At 45.7% G+C, this 20,292-nt stretch overlaps 1 protein-coding gene across 5 annotated transcripts in view; it reads left to right on the top strand.

The window, feature by feature from the left end:
* Nucleotides 1-20,292, top strand: part of ALMS1 (ALMS1 centrosome and basal body associated protein) — a 98,848-nt gene that overhangs the window by 12,635 nt on the left and 65,921 nt on the right. For 3 of the 5 annotated variants that reach the window (XM_075931030.2, XM_089777741.1, XM_089777740.1), the window contains exons 2-3: nt 5,146-5,280; nt 8,632-8,827. In XM_075931030.2, coding sequence (XP_075787145.2) covers nt 5,146-5,280; nt 8,632-8,827 — 331 coding nt within the window. Of the gene's footprint in view, nt 1-4,615; nt 4,666-5,145; nt 5,281-8,631; nt 8,828-20,292 lie in introns of all 5 variants that reach the window. The other 2 variants (XM_089777742.1, XM_075931031.2) reach the window with 2 other exon arrangements.

Below are 20,292 nucleotides of genomic sequence, written 5' to 3' on the forward strand. Positions count from 1 at the left end.
TGCCCTCGTGGCAGGACCAAGCACAGACTAGACCATCCCTGATAGATGTCTATCTACCCTGCTTTTAAATATCTCAGAAATGGAGATTCCACAACCTCTGCAGGCAATTTATTCCAGTGTTTGACCACCCTGACAGGAAGTTTTTCCTAATGTCCAACCTAAGCCTCATTTTCTGCAATTTAAGCTCATTGCTTCTTGTCCTATCATCGGAGGCCAAGGAGAAGAATTTTTCTCCCTCCTCCTTGTGACACCCTTTTAGATACTTGAAAACTGCTATCATGTCCCCCCTCAGTCTTCCCCTTTCCAAACTAAACAAGCCCAATTCTTTCAGTCTTCCTTCATAGCTCATGTTCTCTAGACCTTTCATCATTCTTGTTGCTCTTCTCTGGACCCTCTCCAATTTCTCCACATCTTTCTTGAAATGTGGTGCCCAGAACTGAACACAATACTCCAATTGAGGCCTAATAAGTGCAGAGTAGAGTGGAATAATGACTTCTCGTGTCTTGCTCACAACACTTCCGTTAATGCATCCCAGAATCAGGGTTGCTTTTTTTTTTTGCAACAGTGTCACACTGTTGACTCATTTAGCTTGTGGTCCCCTATGATCCCTTTCTGTAGTACTCCTTCTTAGACCGTCATTTCCCATTCTATATGTGTATAACAGATTGTTCCTTCCCAAATGGAGCACTTTGCATTTGTCTTTATTAAACTTCATCCTATTTCCCTCAGACCATTTCTCCAATTTGTCCAGATCATTTTGAATTATAGCCCTATCCTTCAAAGCATTTGCAACCCCTTCTAGCTTGATCTGGAGTGTCAGTTTACCTCGTGCGCAGAATCAGAAATATTCATAATTTGAGAACTGAGCCCATCAGAACTCAGGTAGAGGGAAGCTAATACTATACTTAGATATTGATTTTTATTTAGATAATTATCACATTTAATCCTTCATTAATTATCTGTACTATTTTGCTTGTATCTCATTAGTCACTTTTTTGTTTAGCCTCCTAAGGTCAGTATGTGTTCTATACGCTAGACCAGGGGTGGGCAATAATTTTCACAAGGGGGCCATTTTATGAATTTTGGTACGTGGTCATAGGTTGGCATTTTTCGGGCTGTAGGTATGCACTCTCTGTTAACTAACTGGGCTGGCCCGAGAGAAATTGGGTTAGATGCGCCCAGTGGGCCTGATTTTGCCTATCCCTGCTTAAGTGGGATTAATAAAATCCCCCTGTACTGAAGATGTATACAATTTGGGTTTTATAATAATGTTTTCAAAATCTAAATTTTATATAAAAAGTCCCTTATTTAATTATCATACAGATTCTGCAATGTGTTTTTACTCAAAGCCATTGTCAAGTACCTTTCAGTGTTAATTCTTCTAATGACTGATAAGTATTGAATAATGGAACATATGCATACAGGAAGAAACTAGTTACCCCTGCTTCAGCTCAAATCCCAAGCAAATTGATGTGTAAGTGGTTTTTGGAATGGTCTTCAGGCAACCAGTAGCCAAATCAGGAAGCAGCTTCTTGTTGTATATGATGCTGTGCTTCTGGCATCTGGACTATACAGGAGATATGGCTTTTGGACAGACTGCTGTGCAGAGGTTCATGGCTACTGGTCCATTTAATTGCAGATTCAGTGGCATTGTCTTAGCTTACCCCCTGATGTCCCTATGCATGGGTGACACAGAATGATCACTCCACTGGTTTCAGAGGTAGAGAATCACCCTGTTTGCCAACATTGTAGCTGCCCCTTCCCCTCTTCAGCAAAACAGGCGTTGTGCAACAGCTGTTCTGGTGTTAAGAGAATTAAATGGTCCCTATTATGGGTAAATTTCATCCATGCTGTAGTAATGTGTTAGAAAATGATTTTATTGCATAAATTGCCTGCTGTCAATTGAGCATATGCAAGTTTGATTTAAAAAATTGTTCCATAATAAAAATGTTTATGAATACTAAAAGTTTAAATACACATTTTGATCTTGTTTTGAATGACATCAATAATTTTTTGAGAAGTTGTTTGCCTTTATTTTGCAACATTGTTCCATGCGCAAGCCATAGGTAGTCCAGCACTGGTTTTCAAAATGATTCCATTTCGCCTTTTACAGATACTGATGCTTTAAACTGATTTCAGTCAACAGCTTTGGAACAGCTATTTTCAAAGAGACCCCTGTGTTTTACACCCACAGTTCAGTACCAAATAACAGCTACGTCATGTACATAATATTTCAGTGATTTGATTTCCAAGAAGGCAAACTGTGCTGAAAATTTCCCTCAACTCTTACGCCTTTGAGACCTAAGATTTTTGAAATAAATTCATGAAATGGCTTTCCTTTAACAGATAGTGAAGAAATATGGGGGTGTGGTGGTGTTGACATCTCTTTTTAAAATCAGCCATTTGGACAAGTTGGCTTTTGTTAAAGGGGGCCTTTGAGCACTTACAGCCACAAATTAAAATCTGCCACTTTAAAAAATGACATGGGTTGCGATTTACAGCTCAGGAGATTGAACTCTTCCATTTATGCACAGGCTGAGGGTGGAGGGTAGCTGAGCAAGTTTCCCAGTCATACTTTGTCATTTTGTTCCAACACTAACCTGACCATTAAAGGTGTGAGGGGAATTCACTCTTTGTGGTCCATTCAGACTCATTGTGTCAGTTGAAATTACAGCCAACAATGTAATGATGTGTTGGTGGCTTTTGTGATATAGACCTCTCTCCATTAGGAACTAATCTGAGATCCTAATTCAGCCGTGGCCAATCCATGGCTCGTGAGCTGCATACGGCTCTTGCCCCCCAAAAGTGTAGCTCATGAAACCGCTCCTGCATCCCTCCCTCAAATGGCCCCTGCCTCCTCCAGCTTCCCTGTGCTTACTGGGTGGGAGCTGCAGGGTTTTAAAAATGGTGCCCAAGATGGCAGCTGTCTTAAAGGGGCAGCCTCCTTTCTAAAAAAAAAAGTTTTGAATTCTTTTTCTCGACAACTCTGTTCTGGGGGCCCTTTTTGGCTTGACAGTTCTCTTCCACTGCTATTTTGGTTCTCTTTGTTAAATGAGTTGGCTACCCCGTCCTAATTCATTTCATGTAGACTCCTTTTTTTCCCTATGGTTTCATAGAAAAATCAGCCCTGCTCAATCCTGAATAATTTGTATATGCTACAATAGAGCTTTACTATCCCACCCTACCTTTCACCTGAAGTATGATGTGGCAAACTCACTTATGGCTTCAGAAGCAAGGAAGATCACTTTGGATATTGAAAGAGAAATTGAAGCCACAAAAGCATATATAAGCCATCCCTGTCCATAGCACCAATAGTTCTAAATTAACATAGTTTTGAAAATGGTTTCACAGATGTTTAATGTAAATACACTTATTCCTAGAGCAGTTTAGCATGTCTGCATTACCTTTTTCAGGACTCGGGTCAGCCAGAACTCTTACTTTAAGACTGATTCTCTCCCTAGATGGCTCAGATTCAAACAGTGCTATTTCTTGTTTGGTTCTGGGAATGTAGTCTACATGGTGTGCTGCATCAGGAGCCATTCATGTTGCATCTTTTCAGGGGAGCTCAGTCCTATTGATGCATTGCTCAGGTTTATTCAGCTAGTGCCAGACATTTCTTGGCATGGTGCCGTTGGTGGACAGTTTTTACTGCTCCTGAGGATGGGATGATTTTTTTTAACTGCTGAGCCATGAAATGACCAACCTTTGCATTTTCCAGCCTCTTTGTAGCCCTAGGTTCCAGTTGTCACTCATCTGGCAGCCCGATTACACAAGCCCTGGCTCAGCAATGTCACACATTTGGCTAAGCAATGGGGAGGAGCTGTGGTAATGTTCTGGAAACTAGAGACTACTGTGGCATATAGCTTTTGGGCACTTTTGAATAGATTTGAGCATATGCCACTGATGGACTTGAAGCAGCAATAGCAAAAAGAAATGCTGGTAGTGTCAAGAGGACAAGGGTTTTCAGTACCAGTCCCAAGTTTGTCTCCCATCTGAACTTCAGATGTATTATCTTAGTCCCAGTGAGACCTCAGCCAGACCCGAAACCCCAGAGACATGCCCTGCTCCTCCACTGGAACTGTCTCCTTCCAATCTCTGGTCTTTCAAAGAGATCCCTGCTGGATCCAAAGAGCAGCCCTCCAAGAAGATCATTGACTCCCAGACAGACTAGCTCCCTTCCCTGATGGTTTCTACCCACCTATATTAGCTCTCCCAGACATCTGTCCCTTTCCAGCCCAAAAGAACCAAGCAAAACCTAGACAGCAGATGTGTTCCTCAGCAATCCCAAATGTACTCTCCATACCCCTCTTCAGCACACCAGTACACTGTGTCTGCATCTGCTGTGGTTTGATGCTTCTCTTCTGGATTAGTACTTAGCTTGTTTTAGGGAACCATTATTTTTTCATTTGAATCTCTGTATAATACATGACAGCTTCCATTTTACACTTTGTTGCTAGCATGATTGGAACTGTGAAGTTGGTTGCAGAATTCACTAGGAGCTAAGGCAGCTACACAGATTATGCTTGGTATACTATAGAGAAGAAAGGTCACTTAGAACATAAAATAGCTTCTGATGCCTCCTCAGGGCTAAAGCTTGTGATAACTGTTTTTGCAGGTGCAAGTCAAGCTCCCCCTCCCTCAAGATATATCCTAAATATTTGTCAGGTAACTCAAATTACATATTTAAAGTGCAGTCACTTTGACAGATTTATATAGCGCTTTTCTTTACATTTTTAAAATTTGATTTATAACATCGGTATAAATCTAAGGAATAACAATTAACATCAAAACAGTTTCCTGTGCCAGAGTAAACAGTTGATCTGGCATATCTGTTATGCTATCACTAGCCAGGCCTTTTAGCTGATGGAGGAAGGCAAACTCCTGACTCATGCAAGTGATCATCTTATGCACAGAACATATTTCATTACTGTCATTTTAACATATGAGTCTAGAAATATTACACACAAATTAACTTGTCCTTTTTGCATCTCCAGCTATAGTATATGATTGTTGGCTCATTAATTTGGGACAGCAACTAGCTGCTTTTACTGATATTTCGTAGTACATTACAACTTAAATGGCTATTACATTGAAGAATCCTGAAAATTAATTTTTACTTCCCTCTTAAAAAAACACCCTATTTAGCCTATTGCTACAACACCACCACGTCCTGCATGGAAGGAAGAGTTGTTAAGCCAAAGCAGCAGTGGGACCCAGATTTCAGTTGCCAGTGGGATCTCCTTGGGAGAAGCAATCCGACAGAGGTCTACTGTTAATCAGGTATTTCGAATAAACCTTTAATAGATCCTTATTTATCCGATTAGAATCGGAAAAGGAGTTCACTTACTTGAAATTTTCTAGTATTGGCCTTTAGAGGTATGCTTTAGATCAGGGTTGGGTAAGATGCAGCTTGTGGACCAGATGCGGCCCACCAAGCCACTAGATCTAGCTTGCGGTCGCTTTGCAATAACCCCTAGACATAGAGCAGCTTATGCCGCTGGGGAGAGAGAAGGGAGGTTTTGTGCACCGCCCCTGCCCCCAGCAAAATCTCTCAGCTCCCATTAGCCAGTTTCTGCAGTTGTGACTAGCTTAGCATTGCAGCAGGCCGGGAGGGAGCCTGCCTCAGGTTCCTGCAGGGCTGCTGGCTGGGAGCCACCTAGGTAAGCACCTCCCAACTTGCCATCTCTGGCACCTCACCTCCACTGCCCTCCCAACTACCTACCCCAGGCCACTACCCAAACCCTCTGTATCCCCTCTCTCCACCTCCTCCAGGTCACAACTCCCTCCCAAACCATGCATCCCTTCCTATACCCCTCCCCTAGGCCAGAATCCTCTCTTGCACCCATATCCCCTGCTGGATCCTGTACCCTAAGTTTCTACCCCAGATCATAACCCCCTTCTTCACCTAAACTCTGTCAGACCTCACACCCTCTCCTGCACCCCAGTCCACTACCCCATGCTCCCTTCTGCATGCTGCTTCCGTCCCAGACCCTGCACCCCTTCATAGAAGTGTGGCCCTTGACCACTTACCAAAATCTCATCCCTGCTATAGTCAGTCATACAAAAATATTGTTTTCTACTGAATTGGTTTGTGAGGGATGTCAACAGTGGCTTTGGAGTTTCAGAGAAGTCAGTTGTGCCAGCTGGTCATCAACTGACATATCTGAGAGACATTGTAGAATAGTGATAGAGATGCAGCCGTGTTAGTCTGGTGTAGCTGAAACAAAAGACAGAACTATGTAGCACTTTAAAGACTAACAAGATGGTTTATTAGGTGATGAGCTTTCGTGGGCCAGACCCACTTCCTCAAATCAATATGTGGAAGAAAATCGGCACAACCATATATACCAAAGTGATACAATCAAAAAAATGAACACATGTGAAATTGACAAATCAAATTTTAGAACAGAGTGGGGGTGAGGGGGGAAGGTAAGTGTCTGTGAGGTAATGACATAGGGGTGTGACCAATCTCCCTTCAATTCCTGCCCTATTGTCCTTGGTACTAACGCCACCTAGCTACTTAGTATTTAATAAGTTTAACAGTTATTTAGTTACCTTGATAACAGTTAATCGGTTTCCTTTCTCCTCCTCACCTTGTTTAAAACAAAATAATTAAAAAAACCCTTTTCTTTTACTTCCTTTTAAAGTTTAAGGTTACATTACAGCTAAGGAGATGTTTTAGTTGAACCTTTCCATACACAGCCACTGTGAGGGTGAATGCCCCCTAACAGAATTGCCCTGTTTCCCATGCTTTAAATGCGGTTTTACCTGCAAGTTTGCTATACCTGTCTTGGACAGACGTGTTCATTATATATGTGAAACACACACAACACAGAAGTGTCTGCACTGCCTCAAGGTCATTTCTGGACAAGAAAGGTGAGAGATTTGCAGCTAAGCTCCTCTTCATGAAGAAGTCTCTCAGACCTGAGCGCACAGCCTGAACCCCACCCCGCTTCCACTCTGACAAACTTCACTGACTGCAGCTTCTGACATGGGTTTGTCCTCAACCCAGGCGTCTGATCAGCCTGCCAAAAAACTGTCAGAAAGGCAGACACCTATGTCCTCCATGCAGGAATTGGCTGAGAATGCCATTCCATGAGCGGACAGTCAGCAGTGGAACTGATTCTGCTGTCAGCACCAATAAGCTGACACAGCAGGATTACTCGGTACTGCTCGAGCCAAAGTCTGTACTAGCTCTGACAGAGGCGCTAAGGGGAAATCAACACTTCATGCCTCAGCATTGCCTCTACCAAAGCCGCAAACTACACACAGTAGCACAGCACCAGAACAGACTTCAAAGAAGCTTTAACCTTCAAACTTAACATTGCCTTCCAATAAAATATGTCCAAAACAATACGCAAAGATCAAATAACCAATTATTGGAAATTGATCTCTAAATAAGAACTAAGATTTATAATCCCCATGTAACTTATTTTGACCTTTTGCATATATTTATTTTCAGATTTTATTTGGAGGCAGAGTTGAGTTTGGGGGGGTGGAGTGAGGGAGTGAGGAGAGACTTGTGGTTGTAGGGAAATGACTGGATACTTCAACTGTTCGTTTAAAGATTTTGTATCTTTTTGAAAATATTTTTGTGTAAAAGTGTATTTTGGGGAGATAATTAGCTGGGCTCCTTTTGAGCACATTTTCAGCCTTTAATTTTTTTAGCAAAAGTTTTTTGTTTTCATGTTCCCATGTATGCTTCAAATAAAAAAGTGACAATTTTTAAAAATTTGGATTGGCATATATGATTTTCTGGAGGGGTCCTTTGCTTGAGCAGGTTATATGTAGCTCACCAAAACAGGACTGCTGTCCTCTAGATGTTTGCAGATCTGGAGGAGGTCTTTTGGTGGAGGGAGTTGAACCTTAGTGGAACATGGGGATGCTGGACTTTGGATAGGATTGGAGGCTTTAATTCAGGTGAAAGACATTAAGAAAACTCCTTATTTCTCGCTCCCTTGTATCCTCAAGTTGAGTGAGCATTCAATATTTTGCTCCCTCCACTTGCCCCTCATGCCTTTTCTTAAACAGTGGACCCAGTAGTAACCCTTTCCCTCGCCTGCAATTCATGCTGCTTTCTATCTTTGCTTTATGAAGGGATCTGCCTTCTACGTAGTACAATGCTCATTGTACACTTCAGCAATTACAAATGTACATTGTTGGTGATTTTTAGACAAAGGTTTCTGGTGCCTTCTTTTATCCACACTTGGAGGGTAGGACATTCAGTTTATAATCCTTGATTGGGTAATTGGGAGATCCTTTTGAAAATGTAACATCCCCAAAGGGCTTTCCTTCGCTTATGGCCTTTGTACCAGTCAATGGCCATATCTATGTAATTCTGTTAAGTTGCATTCACAGTTTACAGCCAAGTGAAGTCTGTTTTTAATGTACCAGTGATATTGCAAGCTTATGCTTACCAAATTTGAATTTAACTGTCCTACTTTGGTTGTAGCCTTTATTTATACCTGAATAGATCGGAATATATTCAAGACATTTAAATAGAAGAACTGTTTTTATTGTAAAATATATTTTAATGCAATAAAAATATAAATAGCTTACTGTTACACTTTTGATTTTGGAAATATAAGTACAACTAGTTACATGTTGAAGATTTTTTTTTTTTTTTTAAAGCGAATGGAGTCATGGTATCAACTGCCAGCAGAAATGGACGTCAGCCATCTTGCGGCAACATCAGGGATGAGGTTGGGCTTGACTGGTGATGGAAGTGACTTGACGGAGTTCCCTACTCTGGAGGAAGGCTTGTTGACTCTGAGAGAAGAGCTTGGAAGGCGGCGTACAGGCGACATAGCAGACACTCCACAATTAGGTATATTGACTAATCATTTATTGACAAATGAAATTTAATGTGGATAAGTGTAAAGTAATGCACATCGGGGAAAAATAACCCCAACTATAAGTACAGTATGATGGGGGCTAATTTGCCTACGACAAATCAGGAAAGAGATCTTGGAGTTATCATGGATAGTTCTCTGAAAACATCCAAGCAGTGTGCAGCGGCAGTCAAAAAGGCAAATAGGATGCTAGCAATGATTAAGAAAGGGATAGAAAATAAGACCCAGAATATCTTACTGCCCCTGTATAAAACTATGGTACGCCACATCTTGAGTACTGTGTACAGATGTGGTCTCCTCACCTCAAAAAAGATATTTTGGCCTTGGAAAGGGTTCAGAAAAGGGCAACTAAAATAATTAGGGGTTTGGAACGGGTCCCATATGAGGAGAGGTTAAAGCGACTGGGACTTTTCAGTTTAGAAAAGAGGAGACTGAGGGGGGATATGATAGAGGTCTATAAAATCATGAGTGGTGTGGAGAGGGCAGATAAAGAGAAGTTATGTATTAGTTCCCTAAATAGAAGAACTAGAGGACACCAAATGAAATTAATGGGTAGCAGGTTTAAAACTAATAAAAGAAAGTTCTTCTTCACACAGCGTGTAGTCAGCCTGTGGAACTCCTTGCCAGAGGAGGCTGTGAAGGCTAGGACTATAATAGAGTTTAAAGAGAAGCTAGATAATTTCATGGAGGTTAGGTCCATAAAAGGCTATTAGCCAGGGGATAAAATGGTGTCCTTGGCCTCTGTCAGAGGCTGGAGCGGGATGGCAGGAGACAAATTGCTTTATCATTGTCTTAGGTCCACCTTCTCTGGGGCACCTGGTGCTGGCCACTGTTGGCAGACAAGCTACTGGGCTAAATGAACCTTTGGTCTGACCGAGTACGGCCGTTCTTATGTTCTTATTTAACTAGCTACTTACTGAGCATTCACAATCCTGGATGTGGATTTAATTTATTACATCTCTGATCAAAGTCCTCAGTCAGTGCATGTATGCATTCAAAGAGGCTGCTATGATAGAAGAATACATTCAAATGAATAACTTAAACCTATTTAGGGAGAAAGCATTCCATCAGAAATCAGGTGGTGATTATGAAAAAGGGATGTTAAAATATGTGTAATTGATTAACCATGATTATATGCAGGGTTGCAGGCAGCTCTCCGGGAGCTGGACTGGAAACCGCGGGTAGCAGTTTGGGTAACCAATAAGCTCATGCTTAATGATTACTCATTTACACTCTCACATTGGTATTATGAAGGAAGTAAACAAGTACATTCAATGAAAAAAAACAGTCTAACCACTAGCACACAGAGGTAAATTTATCATAATTGTATGACCTGTTTAAAGAATCTCCTTTTGTGATATATCGGGCATCTAAAAATGCTTGGTTCAGTAAAATTAGCTCTCATGGTGCAAACTCAGCTTGTCCTTGCCTGCACCGAGAGATTGTCTACACTGAGAAAATACATTTTGCTAGAATATGACCTTGAGAAGCAGTGGTAAATAATGCAAAGATTAGTACAACTGAGCATTAATTGTCAACAGGTATGATTTTGTTTAATATTGTGTTATTTGGTCTGGCTTAACTTTAGGGTATTCAATATATCCACTTTTTCCATTAATTGGAGAGTATCTGTGTTTGACAAAACTTAGCACAGTGTTAACGTTTAGTTGCTATCACACGTCTGGTAAAGCAGATTTTTAAAATGATGGCTGCATCTATGTCTTTTATAGAAAAAAGAACCAAAGTTTTGTTTGGTCTCCTTCAGGTGAGGCATGAGAAAAGCTTTAGAAATTGTCTGTGGGTAATTTGTTTCTTCAGTGTATTACCAATTACTTAGTTTCAGAGGGGTAGCCGAGTTAGTTTGTACCAGGAAAAACTTAAAAAACAATGAAAAGTCTAGTAGCACCTTAAAGACTAACAAAACACGTAGATGGTATCATGAACTTTCATGTGCACAACTCACTTCTTCAGATGACTGGAGTATCTAGAAGTCCAAGAATAAATAAGGGAAAAGGGAGAGGGTGGAAGGGGGGGGGGGGGGAGAAGGAGACAGTGAGTAGATTGTTCAAGTAGTTACAAGAGGCTGATAAGAACAATTGGCGCCTCCATTGTTTGTTTGGTTAACAAACTTAACAGCTTAACAGCTCAGACATTAAATCCAGATTCCTAAACCAGGAAAACAACAAAATCCTGACGGACTAAACTTTGCCCTACTTACGCATTGTAAGAAGTCTGTTCTTCAAGAGAGATGGGCCTTCTATCTCCTTCAGTCTTGGAAGAAACCACTCTAAAATTTCAAACAAAGAAATGGAGAGGAAAAATTCCTCTTTTCCAGTTTGAAATTCCTACCTGAATTGTTATTGGCTGACCACCTGATACTTGGCTAGGTACAGGAGACATAGTTAACCTCTTAGTCACCAGGTGCTGGTCAGCACTCCTGATTATGACAGGCCTCTACTGGGAACACACACCACACCAGCGAGTCAATATAATGGTCTTCTGTTGATGTGTATTAGTAGTTAAATTCCTGGACTGTCATTGCTTATTTAAAGTGCTGTCATATGGGTAGAAATTGGGGAAATATTGCATTTTATTAATATTGGCAGAACTGATTTAAATGGGGCCTGTGTTGTGTAGTCTTGCCTTAATCTTTGTATTCATGCCTGTCAGTATGAAAGAAGCTATTTGCATATATTTGCATGTATATGCAACCACACTTAAGTTGCAATCCTCGGCACATGCTTTGAGTATCATTGTGGTCTCCAGGGCTTCCAAAGTTGAGTAGCCTTGGTATAGATTGATATAGTATGTATTAAACAATAGCTCAACACACAAGCTTGAATTTTCAAAATTGTTTTGAGAACAAAATATTGATTCTTACAATGCTGGCTTTCTCTTTGTTAAAAGTATTTTGAATCTGCAACTGCTTTGCAGCTTCTTTTTTTATTTCCATTATGAAATTTGTACTGAGGTCACCACATCTACATATAGAGCAAACTGCCAAAGCTAAGACTGTTCTGTTTTTGCCTTCCTCTTTAATCTTCCATGAACAGCAATTTGACTCTGGCATTCAGATTTGTCAGTAAATATAAGATGAAGTAGAATGCCCAGGTTTGCTTGCTCTGTAAATTCAACACAGAGAAGGCTTTTGACCTTCAGAGTGACAGCTGAAAGAATTACTGTTTCGACACAAGATGCTCAGAGTGTTGTGCTTTGAGCATCATGCATCTGCTTTTCTGCCCCCAAAACGTAGGGTGCATCTTGGTGTAATGATCCTGTAAATCATCATAAGCAGCCAGAATATGATGGTGATATTTCTGTTCCTGCAATAAATTATCAAAAATGTGTTCCACACTGCATAAAATTAGAAACTTTAAAAATGTTGAGAGGAAAGGCAAGTACATTTTTAAAAACTGTTAAAAGACTGTATTTATGTAAGATGTTAGTGCAGTGCAGTAGCCATAAACCCTTAAAACAATGGCTTTGCACATGATATTTAGCCATGATATGTTCATGGTTTTTCTTTCACCTTCTGCATGTGTATGAACCAGAAAGTCACACTTCCTGAATTTTGTCCCAGCATGAAGGCATCTCATCTAAAACACCTGAAGAGATTGATCATACCATCTCTTTGTTTTCTGTGCTTCTGCACTATATAGTGTTTTAGGACGCACCTTTGTTGCTATACATTAGGGATTTTAGTCTATGCATATACTTGTAATAGACTGAAATTTTATTCCACGCTCTTCCAGCATTCCCTGGTCTTGGACACTGTCTCTCATTCAAGCATGCCATTTTCCATAATCCAGACACCAAAGTATTTGAACTAGTCAGTATGGTTTATAGTCTCTCCAGTAATCTCTGTATCCACTTTCCTTGTGGCACCCCTGCTGATCCACATTATCTTAGTTTTAGTTATGCTTATTTTCATCCCATACCAGATTAGCTGGTTATACAACAGGCTTACTGTTTCCTTTAGGCCAGGGGTGGGCAATAATTTTTGGTGGGCAGCCACTCCAAGGTTTTGGTAAGCGGTCAAGGGCCTCACTTTTCTGTGGAGGGGATGCGGAGTCTAGATTGAAGATTGAGTACAGAAGGGCACACAGGGTAAGGGACACGGGTGCAGGAGACGGTGTGAGGTCTGAGAGGGTGTTTGGGTGTAGGAGGGGATTGTGACCTGTGTCAGAGGATTGAGGTGTAGTCAGGGAGGGATTGTGAGTGCAGGAGAGGATTTTGGCCTGGGAGAGGGGTGTAGAAAGGGGTACAGGGTATGGGAGGGTGTTGTCACCGGGGGCAGGAGGGTGCAGAGGGTTTGGATGGTGACCTGGGGGAGGGAGTTTGGGTGTAGGAGGGATTGAGGTGTCAGAGGCTGGTGCTGGCTGGGAGGAGTTTACCTAAGTGTCTTCTGGCCAGCAGGCTGCAGCACATCCAAGGGAGGCTGGGCTCCCTGCCTGCTGCAGCTCCAGCCCTCTTGAAAATGCAGGTTGCTCCCTCCACCTGACTCTCAATTCTGGATAGGGGAAGAGACTTGCACTGGCCCAGTCGCTCAGGCCAATCTCTCAGCTCCAATTGGCTGGCTGTTTCCAGTTGAGGATTGGGCTGGGGGTGGGGAGATTGCATGAAGCTTCCCCCCTCTCTGCAGAGCAGAGAGCCACAGGGACTGTGTTTTAATCCATGGCAGCTGTGTTCCTGAGGGTCCTGGAAGGGTGCTCCATGGGCCGGATCTGGTGGCTTGGCAGGCTGGATCCAGCCCCCGGGCCGTATTTTGTACAGCCCTGCTTTAGGCCTTCTTTTGAGGCTGCCTTATTGCTATGTTCTCCTTCCAGTGGTGTCCCTGTGGCTGCTCCACTTAGTGTCGATGTGTCCTCACATGGGCGATAGGAGATTTTTAGCCTAGCAGTGCCTTCCCATGTCACGTACGCGCAGTCACTATCTTGTGCTGTTTTATCTGTTAGCTGCATGCATGGCACGGGTCCCCTCAGTTCCTTTTCTACTGTCCTCGGCAGAAGACAACATTTTGGAGCAATCCTTTTTCTGACTGAAAAGACAAATTAGTAGTTTTAGTCCTTACTGGTCATGCCATCGACATCTCTTGCCACGCATTCACTGGTGCTGTGGCATTGACAGAAAGGGCAGAGTCGGAGCAAAAGAAAAAACTAGCTCCTCTGCATTGGCTGGCATGGGTTCTAACCTGGGACCAACCAAGGTGGATATGTTGTTACCACCAGGGCTGATGAATACTGAGGCACTGGTACAGTCTTCCACTTCCCAGTGCACACTGGCACCTAAGCATACATAGGCACTGAAAGTCTCAAAGTCTGGAACCCAGAAGACAGAGATGTGGCACCAAACACCACAACCACCGGCACCATCACTACTGGGGCTGACAAATGTTTCACTCCTGTGCACTCCCATAATTATGGAGACTAGTCAGCACCATCGTTCTTCTGAGAACATCTTTCTTGCCCATACCATCCTCTCTGGGCACTGGACCCGGCACCAGTCATGAGAGTAGGTTCTCTTCCCAATATTCATCACTGACTGTGGCATCTTGGTGCTCAACTAGGTACCAACCATCTCATCAAAGTCCACAGTATCTGTCGTTTAACTACCGGCAGTGTTACCCACCTCAGCAATACCAACCCCATTGGCCACCATGGAACCAGTACCTTTGTCATTGCTCCCACCAGCACTTATGGGAATCAACAGCAGTGACCCCAGCACACACAACACCACGGTCTCCTCCTACTACCACACAATCATTGCTGGCCCATCTTCCACGGGTACCTGTGGCAACTATCCAAGTGTAAAAGGAGGATGGTGACTTACCCCAAACAGATTCTGACAGACACACTTCTTCTTCGAGTGATGTCCCCGTGGGTGCTCCACTACAGGTGTCGGGCTCGTCCCGGCGCCACAAACCGGAAACTTCTTCATAGCAGTAGCCCCCCTCCGGAGGACCGCGCGTGCGCAGTGTGTCCCGCGGCGTTCGCGCCTTTTCTGCGTCACGCGGTCCGACCCGCCAGTTCCTCCTAACCGTCCACGGCCGCAGACGGATCTGGAACACGCTCCTCTCCTGAGGAGAAATCGTTTAGTCAAAAATTAGATATATGTTCAGTTGTTTTTCCCAGTTAGCCCCTTCCCAACGTAGTCAAGAAGTGCGCATCATGCGGCGAGGCTATGCCCGTGTCGGATGGCCACTCCCGCTGCATTCGCTGCCTAGGGGAGGGCCATATCCCTCAGAAGTGTGGCCATTGCGCCAAGCTAACGGCGCGCACGAGGCGTGACAGAGAGATGCGCCTTAAAATGCTCCTCTTCAACAAGGCTCTCCAGCCGCCGCCGACAACGGAGCGAGAGACCGAGGGTACGCACAAGACCAAAGAAAAGGCCTCCGCTTCGTCCAGGAGCCTAAGTGCGGCAGACTCGAGAGCCGCGTCGGGCCACCCACAGGCGATGGAAAAGCCTTCCAAAGCCCGTAGCACATCGGCGCCGAGCCCCGCACTCTCTGTGGCATCGGCCCCGCCAACCCGTCCGGAGTCGGCACCATCATCAGCGGCACCGAGCCTCCGAGCGGCACCGCAGCCGGATTCGGTGCGGTCCTCGGCACCGAGGCAATCGGCACCGTCGGCGCATGACCGTGCCCCGACTAAGACGGCACCGGTGGCTGGCCCGGCACCGAAACCTAAACAGGCACCGAAGCCTAAGCCGCAACAACCTAAGGCACCGGACACGGCACCGAGGAAACACTCGGCACCCAGATCCCATCCAAAGCCTAGCGACGCAGCCATTCCTCATCCTCAGGGCACGTCGGCACCGCACCGCACCGACCGATCGCTGGAAGTGGAGGAGCCGTCCCAGTCTCCCGTTTCGGCACCGGATCCGACGACCTTACACCCTCAGGTGTCGGGACAAGAAGTGCTTCCGCCTTCCTCACCTCCTGCGCCTCAATCACCACGCCTTCCAGGGGAAATCTCTGATGGGGCCTCTCTTATCTCGATCCCAGATAGCCCAGTCCCCTATACTTCTAGAGCGGTACCGACGAAGGCACAGAGGAAAACACACCACCCTCGTACCCCTTCTCCAGGTTCGGACAGGGCAGCCTTCTCGCCTGGACCTTCGATTTCACCTCAAAGACGGCGGAGCCACTATCACGAGTACTCTCCTGCATGCCGTTACTATAGATCCCCGAGAAGGTCCATCACACCGCCTCACTATCACCGATCATACTACTCCAGATCGCCGTACCGTTACTCGTACCGTTCTCGTTCCCCTCGATCACCTACCCGCTCCCGCTATTATCGTCATAGGAGCACTCTGTCCTATTCTCCACAATACTCTCATCGTGCGTCTCGTCACCGCTCACCGCATTCGGAGCGTTCACGATCAATATCGAGGCGCTCACCCTTGTCTCCGAGCCGACAGCAAATATATTCGCCAACGACCCAAGGCTCTATTCCACCGGCTCAACGCCCACCAGCGCCTACGGGAGATGCGTCCACGACTTCGGTCCCACAGGACGATACCACTCAGTCACCAGTGGCGGAACACCAGTCAGTGGCCTCCCCGACAGATGTCGCTTCCTCTTCTCCTGACGATGCGGTGTTTAATGACGAACCCCCTCTAGCAGATGATTATAAACAGTTCCATGAGCTTTTTACACGGGTAGCGGATTCACAGAACCTACGCACCTCGGGGGCGCCTCCAAAACACCATCCGCTGCTCAGAAATTTACAACATTCTAGTAAATCCAAGCTAGCTCTTCCTTTCGATGCCGCGATATTGGAGGTAGCCAATGACATCTGGCAAACTCCGGCGTCTATGCCTCCTACCAACAAACGCACGGACAGAAAATATTTTATCGACGCCAAGGATGCAGAGTTTCTCTTTACCCATCCTGTTCCAAACTCTATCGTGGTTGACGCAGCACAGCAAAAGGCGAGATCCGCGCAGGCGAGAAATTCCATCGCGGACAAAGAGGCCAAACGCTTGGATTTGCTAGGCAGAAAGGTCTATTCATCTGCAACGGCCACATTGAGGATGGCAAACTACTCCGCCCATCTTGCCAACCACGACTTCGACAACTATTCGAAGTTAGTGCCGCTCATACAGCATCTCCCACATTCCAAAAGGGAGGTACTGAAGGCCATAGTGCAAGAGGGTTACACAGTGGCCCGTAATGCGCTCCAGATATCTCTCGATATTGCGGACTCAGCCTCCCGCACTACCGCGACGTCCATCGTCATGTGACGAGACTCTTGGCTCCACCTGGCTTCAGTGCCAAAGGATCTACACCCTAAGGTGGAGGACCTCCCATTTGACCGAGCATCCCTGTTCGCTCAAAACACAGACCAAGTGTTTCACTCAGGAAAAGACTCTAGAAATATGTTAAGAACGCTAGGGATGTACACCCCGCCCTTCAGGCGCAGGAGAGCCTGGCCATATAACAGGCAGAGGCCGCCTCCTTCTTCGGCTTCCTACTATACCAACCAACGATTTAGGCCATACGACCAGCATAGACAGAGGCAGCGCCCCCAACGTCACCGCCAGCAATCTAACAAGGCCAACAACCAGCAACAATCTAGGCAGCAAGTTTGACGGACTGATTGAGAGTCTGCAAGCCATCCCTCAACTAGAACCCAACGCGAGAGTAACCAAACTCTTCAACCGCCGTCTGTATCCATACTCTCTTCGTTGGTTTGCCATCACCACAGACCGCTGGGTCAGGGAGATTGTAACCTCAGGACTCACCATTCCGTTCTCCACCTTGCCTCCCACCAACCCTCCCTCCCCACCCCTTTTCAGGGACCCCTCCCACGAAAATCTGTTACGACAGGAAGTAGTACACCTACTTACCATAGGTGCGGTGGAAATAGTTCCTCCCGAATTCCATCGCAGGGGGTTCTATTCCCGATACTTCCTCACAGAGAAAAAGTCGGGGGGATGGAGGCCGATACTAGACCTTCGCGGTCTCAACCGCTACCTGCGAAGATACAGATTCAAGATGGTTACTCTGGGTTCCATCATTCCAACACTACAAAAGGGGGATTGGTTCGCGTCTCTCGACCTGCAGGACGCATACTTCCACATTCCTATCCATCCAGCTCACAGGAGGTTTCTGCGATTCACCGTCGGAGACGACCACTACCAATATGCGGTACTTCCCTTCGGCCTATCCGCAGCTCCGAGAGTATTTTCAAAGACCATGGCAGTCATAGCGGCATACCTCCGTCGAGCGGGGATCACCATCTTCCCTTATCTCGACGACTACCTCCTCTCAGCACCTTCGAGAGAACAAGCCGAGATGGCAGTTGCCACTACAAAAGGCATCTTCGAGACCCTTGGCCTAATTATCAATCTGCCAAAATCTACTCTAACTCCGGCCCAGTCCATCGTGTTCATTGGGGCCAGACTAGACTCTACCACTGCTATGGCGTATCTGCCTACGGACAGAGCCGACACCATTCGAGACCTATCGAACGTCTTGCTCACGGCCCCGAAGGTCCCTTACCTTACCTGCCTGAAACTATTGGGCCACATGGCCTCTACCACATACGTCATAGCCCATGCTCGCCTCCGCATGCGATGTCTGCAACATTGGCTCCTCATAGCCTACAAACCGGGCATTACCAATATCAACACTTTCATAACCATCCCTGCCCGAGTCAGGAAATCGCTCGTTTGGTGGACTCTACCTGCCAATACTCTAGCAGGCGTTCCATTCCGGATCCAGCCCCCATCCATTCAACTGACCACGGACGCGTCCCTAATAGGCTGGGGGGCGCATATGTTGCACTACCGGACTCAGGGACTGTGGTCCCATCAGGAATCCCTACTCCATATAAACTTCCTGGAGCTCAGGGCAGTCTTCAACGCATGCCGCCACTTTGTCCACCACATACAGGGGACCACCATACAAGTCCTTACCGACAACATATGCACGGTTTACTACATCAACCGGCAAGGCGGGGCCCGGTCCAGGACTTTGTGTGCGGAAGCAGTGCGCCTGTGGAACTGGGCGATCCGCCACAGGATCGCGCTCATAGCTTCCTATCTCCCCGGCAAAACCAATATAATTGCGGACACGCTCAGCAGATCATTCCACTCCCAACACGAATGGGAGCTCCTTCACTCTGTAGCCCTCGATCTGTTTCGGGCATGGGGTTACCCAGAGATCGACCTCTTTGCCACTCGCGACAACAGGAAGTGCCGCTCTTACTGTTCGAGAGCGGGGATAGACAACCAATCCTTGGGGGATGCCTTCCTTCTCAATTGGGGGGCGTACCATCTCCTCTACGCTTTTCCCCCAATCCCGCTGATACCGCGGGTAATACAGAAAATACTATCAGACTCGGCGACAGTAATCCTGGTGGCTCCCTTCTGGCCGCGCCAGACTTGGCTCACGCAACTCATGCAGATGTCGGTGTCCAGACCTCAACGTCTTCCACGGATCAACAACTTGATCTCACAACAAAACGGCAACCTTCTCCACCCGGATGTCGACCGCTTGCACCTGACAGCTTGGCTCCTAACTGGCTCCAGGGCCTAGAATTAACCTGCTCCCAAGCGGTCATGGATGTACTCGTGCAAAGCAGACGCCACAGCACCCAACGATCGTACATCTATAAGTGGCGTCGCTTCTCAGCCTGGTGCCAGCCACAAGCCATTAACCCCCTAAATGTGCAGATCCAGCGTATTCTGGACTACGTCCTGCATTTACACTCCCAAGGATTGGCCGCTGCTTCGCTAAAAGTACACTTGGCAGCTATTTCGGCTTTTCACGCTCCCATAGAGAGATTTTCCGTTTTCTCTCATCCACTTACGAAGAAATTTCTCAAGGGAATTTCCAATATTTGTCCACCACACAAGCCTATCCCGCAGCCATAGGACCTTGGCCTTGTACTGGACACCCTTACCCGCCCACCATTTGAACCACTTGCGACTTGTGAGTTACAAATTCTCACGATAAAGGTTACCTTTCTCCTGGCAATAGCCTCAGCTCGGCGAGTTTCAGAGCTTGCAGCACTTTCAGCGGACCCTCCATACACGATGTTCACTCAGCAGGGAGTCTCACTGAGATGTCATCCATCCTTCTTGCCAAAAGTCAACTCGTCCTTTCATGTCAATGAACCTATAATCTTCCCTACTTTCTACCCCAAACCACACGCTACACCGGAGGAAGCCCGCTGGCACACTCTGGACATTAGAAGGGCATTGGCATTTTATCTTGACAGAACACGTCCATTCCGGAAGTCTCCGCGTTTGCTATTATCACTCGCTAATCGCTCTAAAGGTCATCAGCTGTCGTCCCAACGTATTTCCAAACATATAGTTAACTGCATCACCCGTTGCTACACTCTCGGGGGAAATCTCTGCCCTGTCCGCTAACCGCGCATTCAACCAGAAGTATGGCTGCCTCCACGGCTTTTATGAAAAATGTATC

The sequence above is a fragment of the Pelodiscus sinensis genome, chromosome 4 (assembly GCF_052426305.1).
Source record: "Pelodiscus sinensis isolate ZL-2025 chromosome 4, ASM5242630v1, whole genome shotgun sequence".
In the NCBI taxonomy this organism is placed as follows: domain Eukaryota; kingdom Metazoa; phylum Chordata; order Testudines; family Trionychidae; genus Pelodiscus; species Pelodiscus sinensis.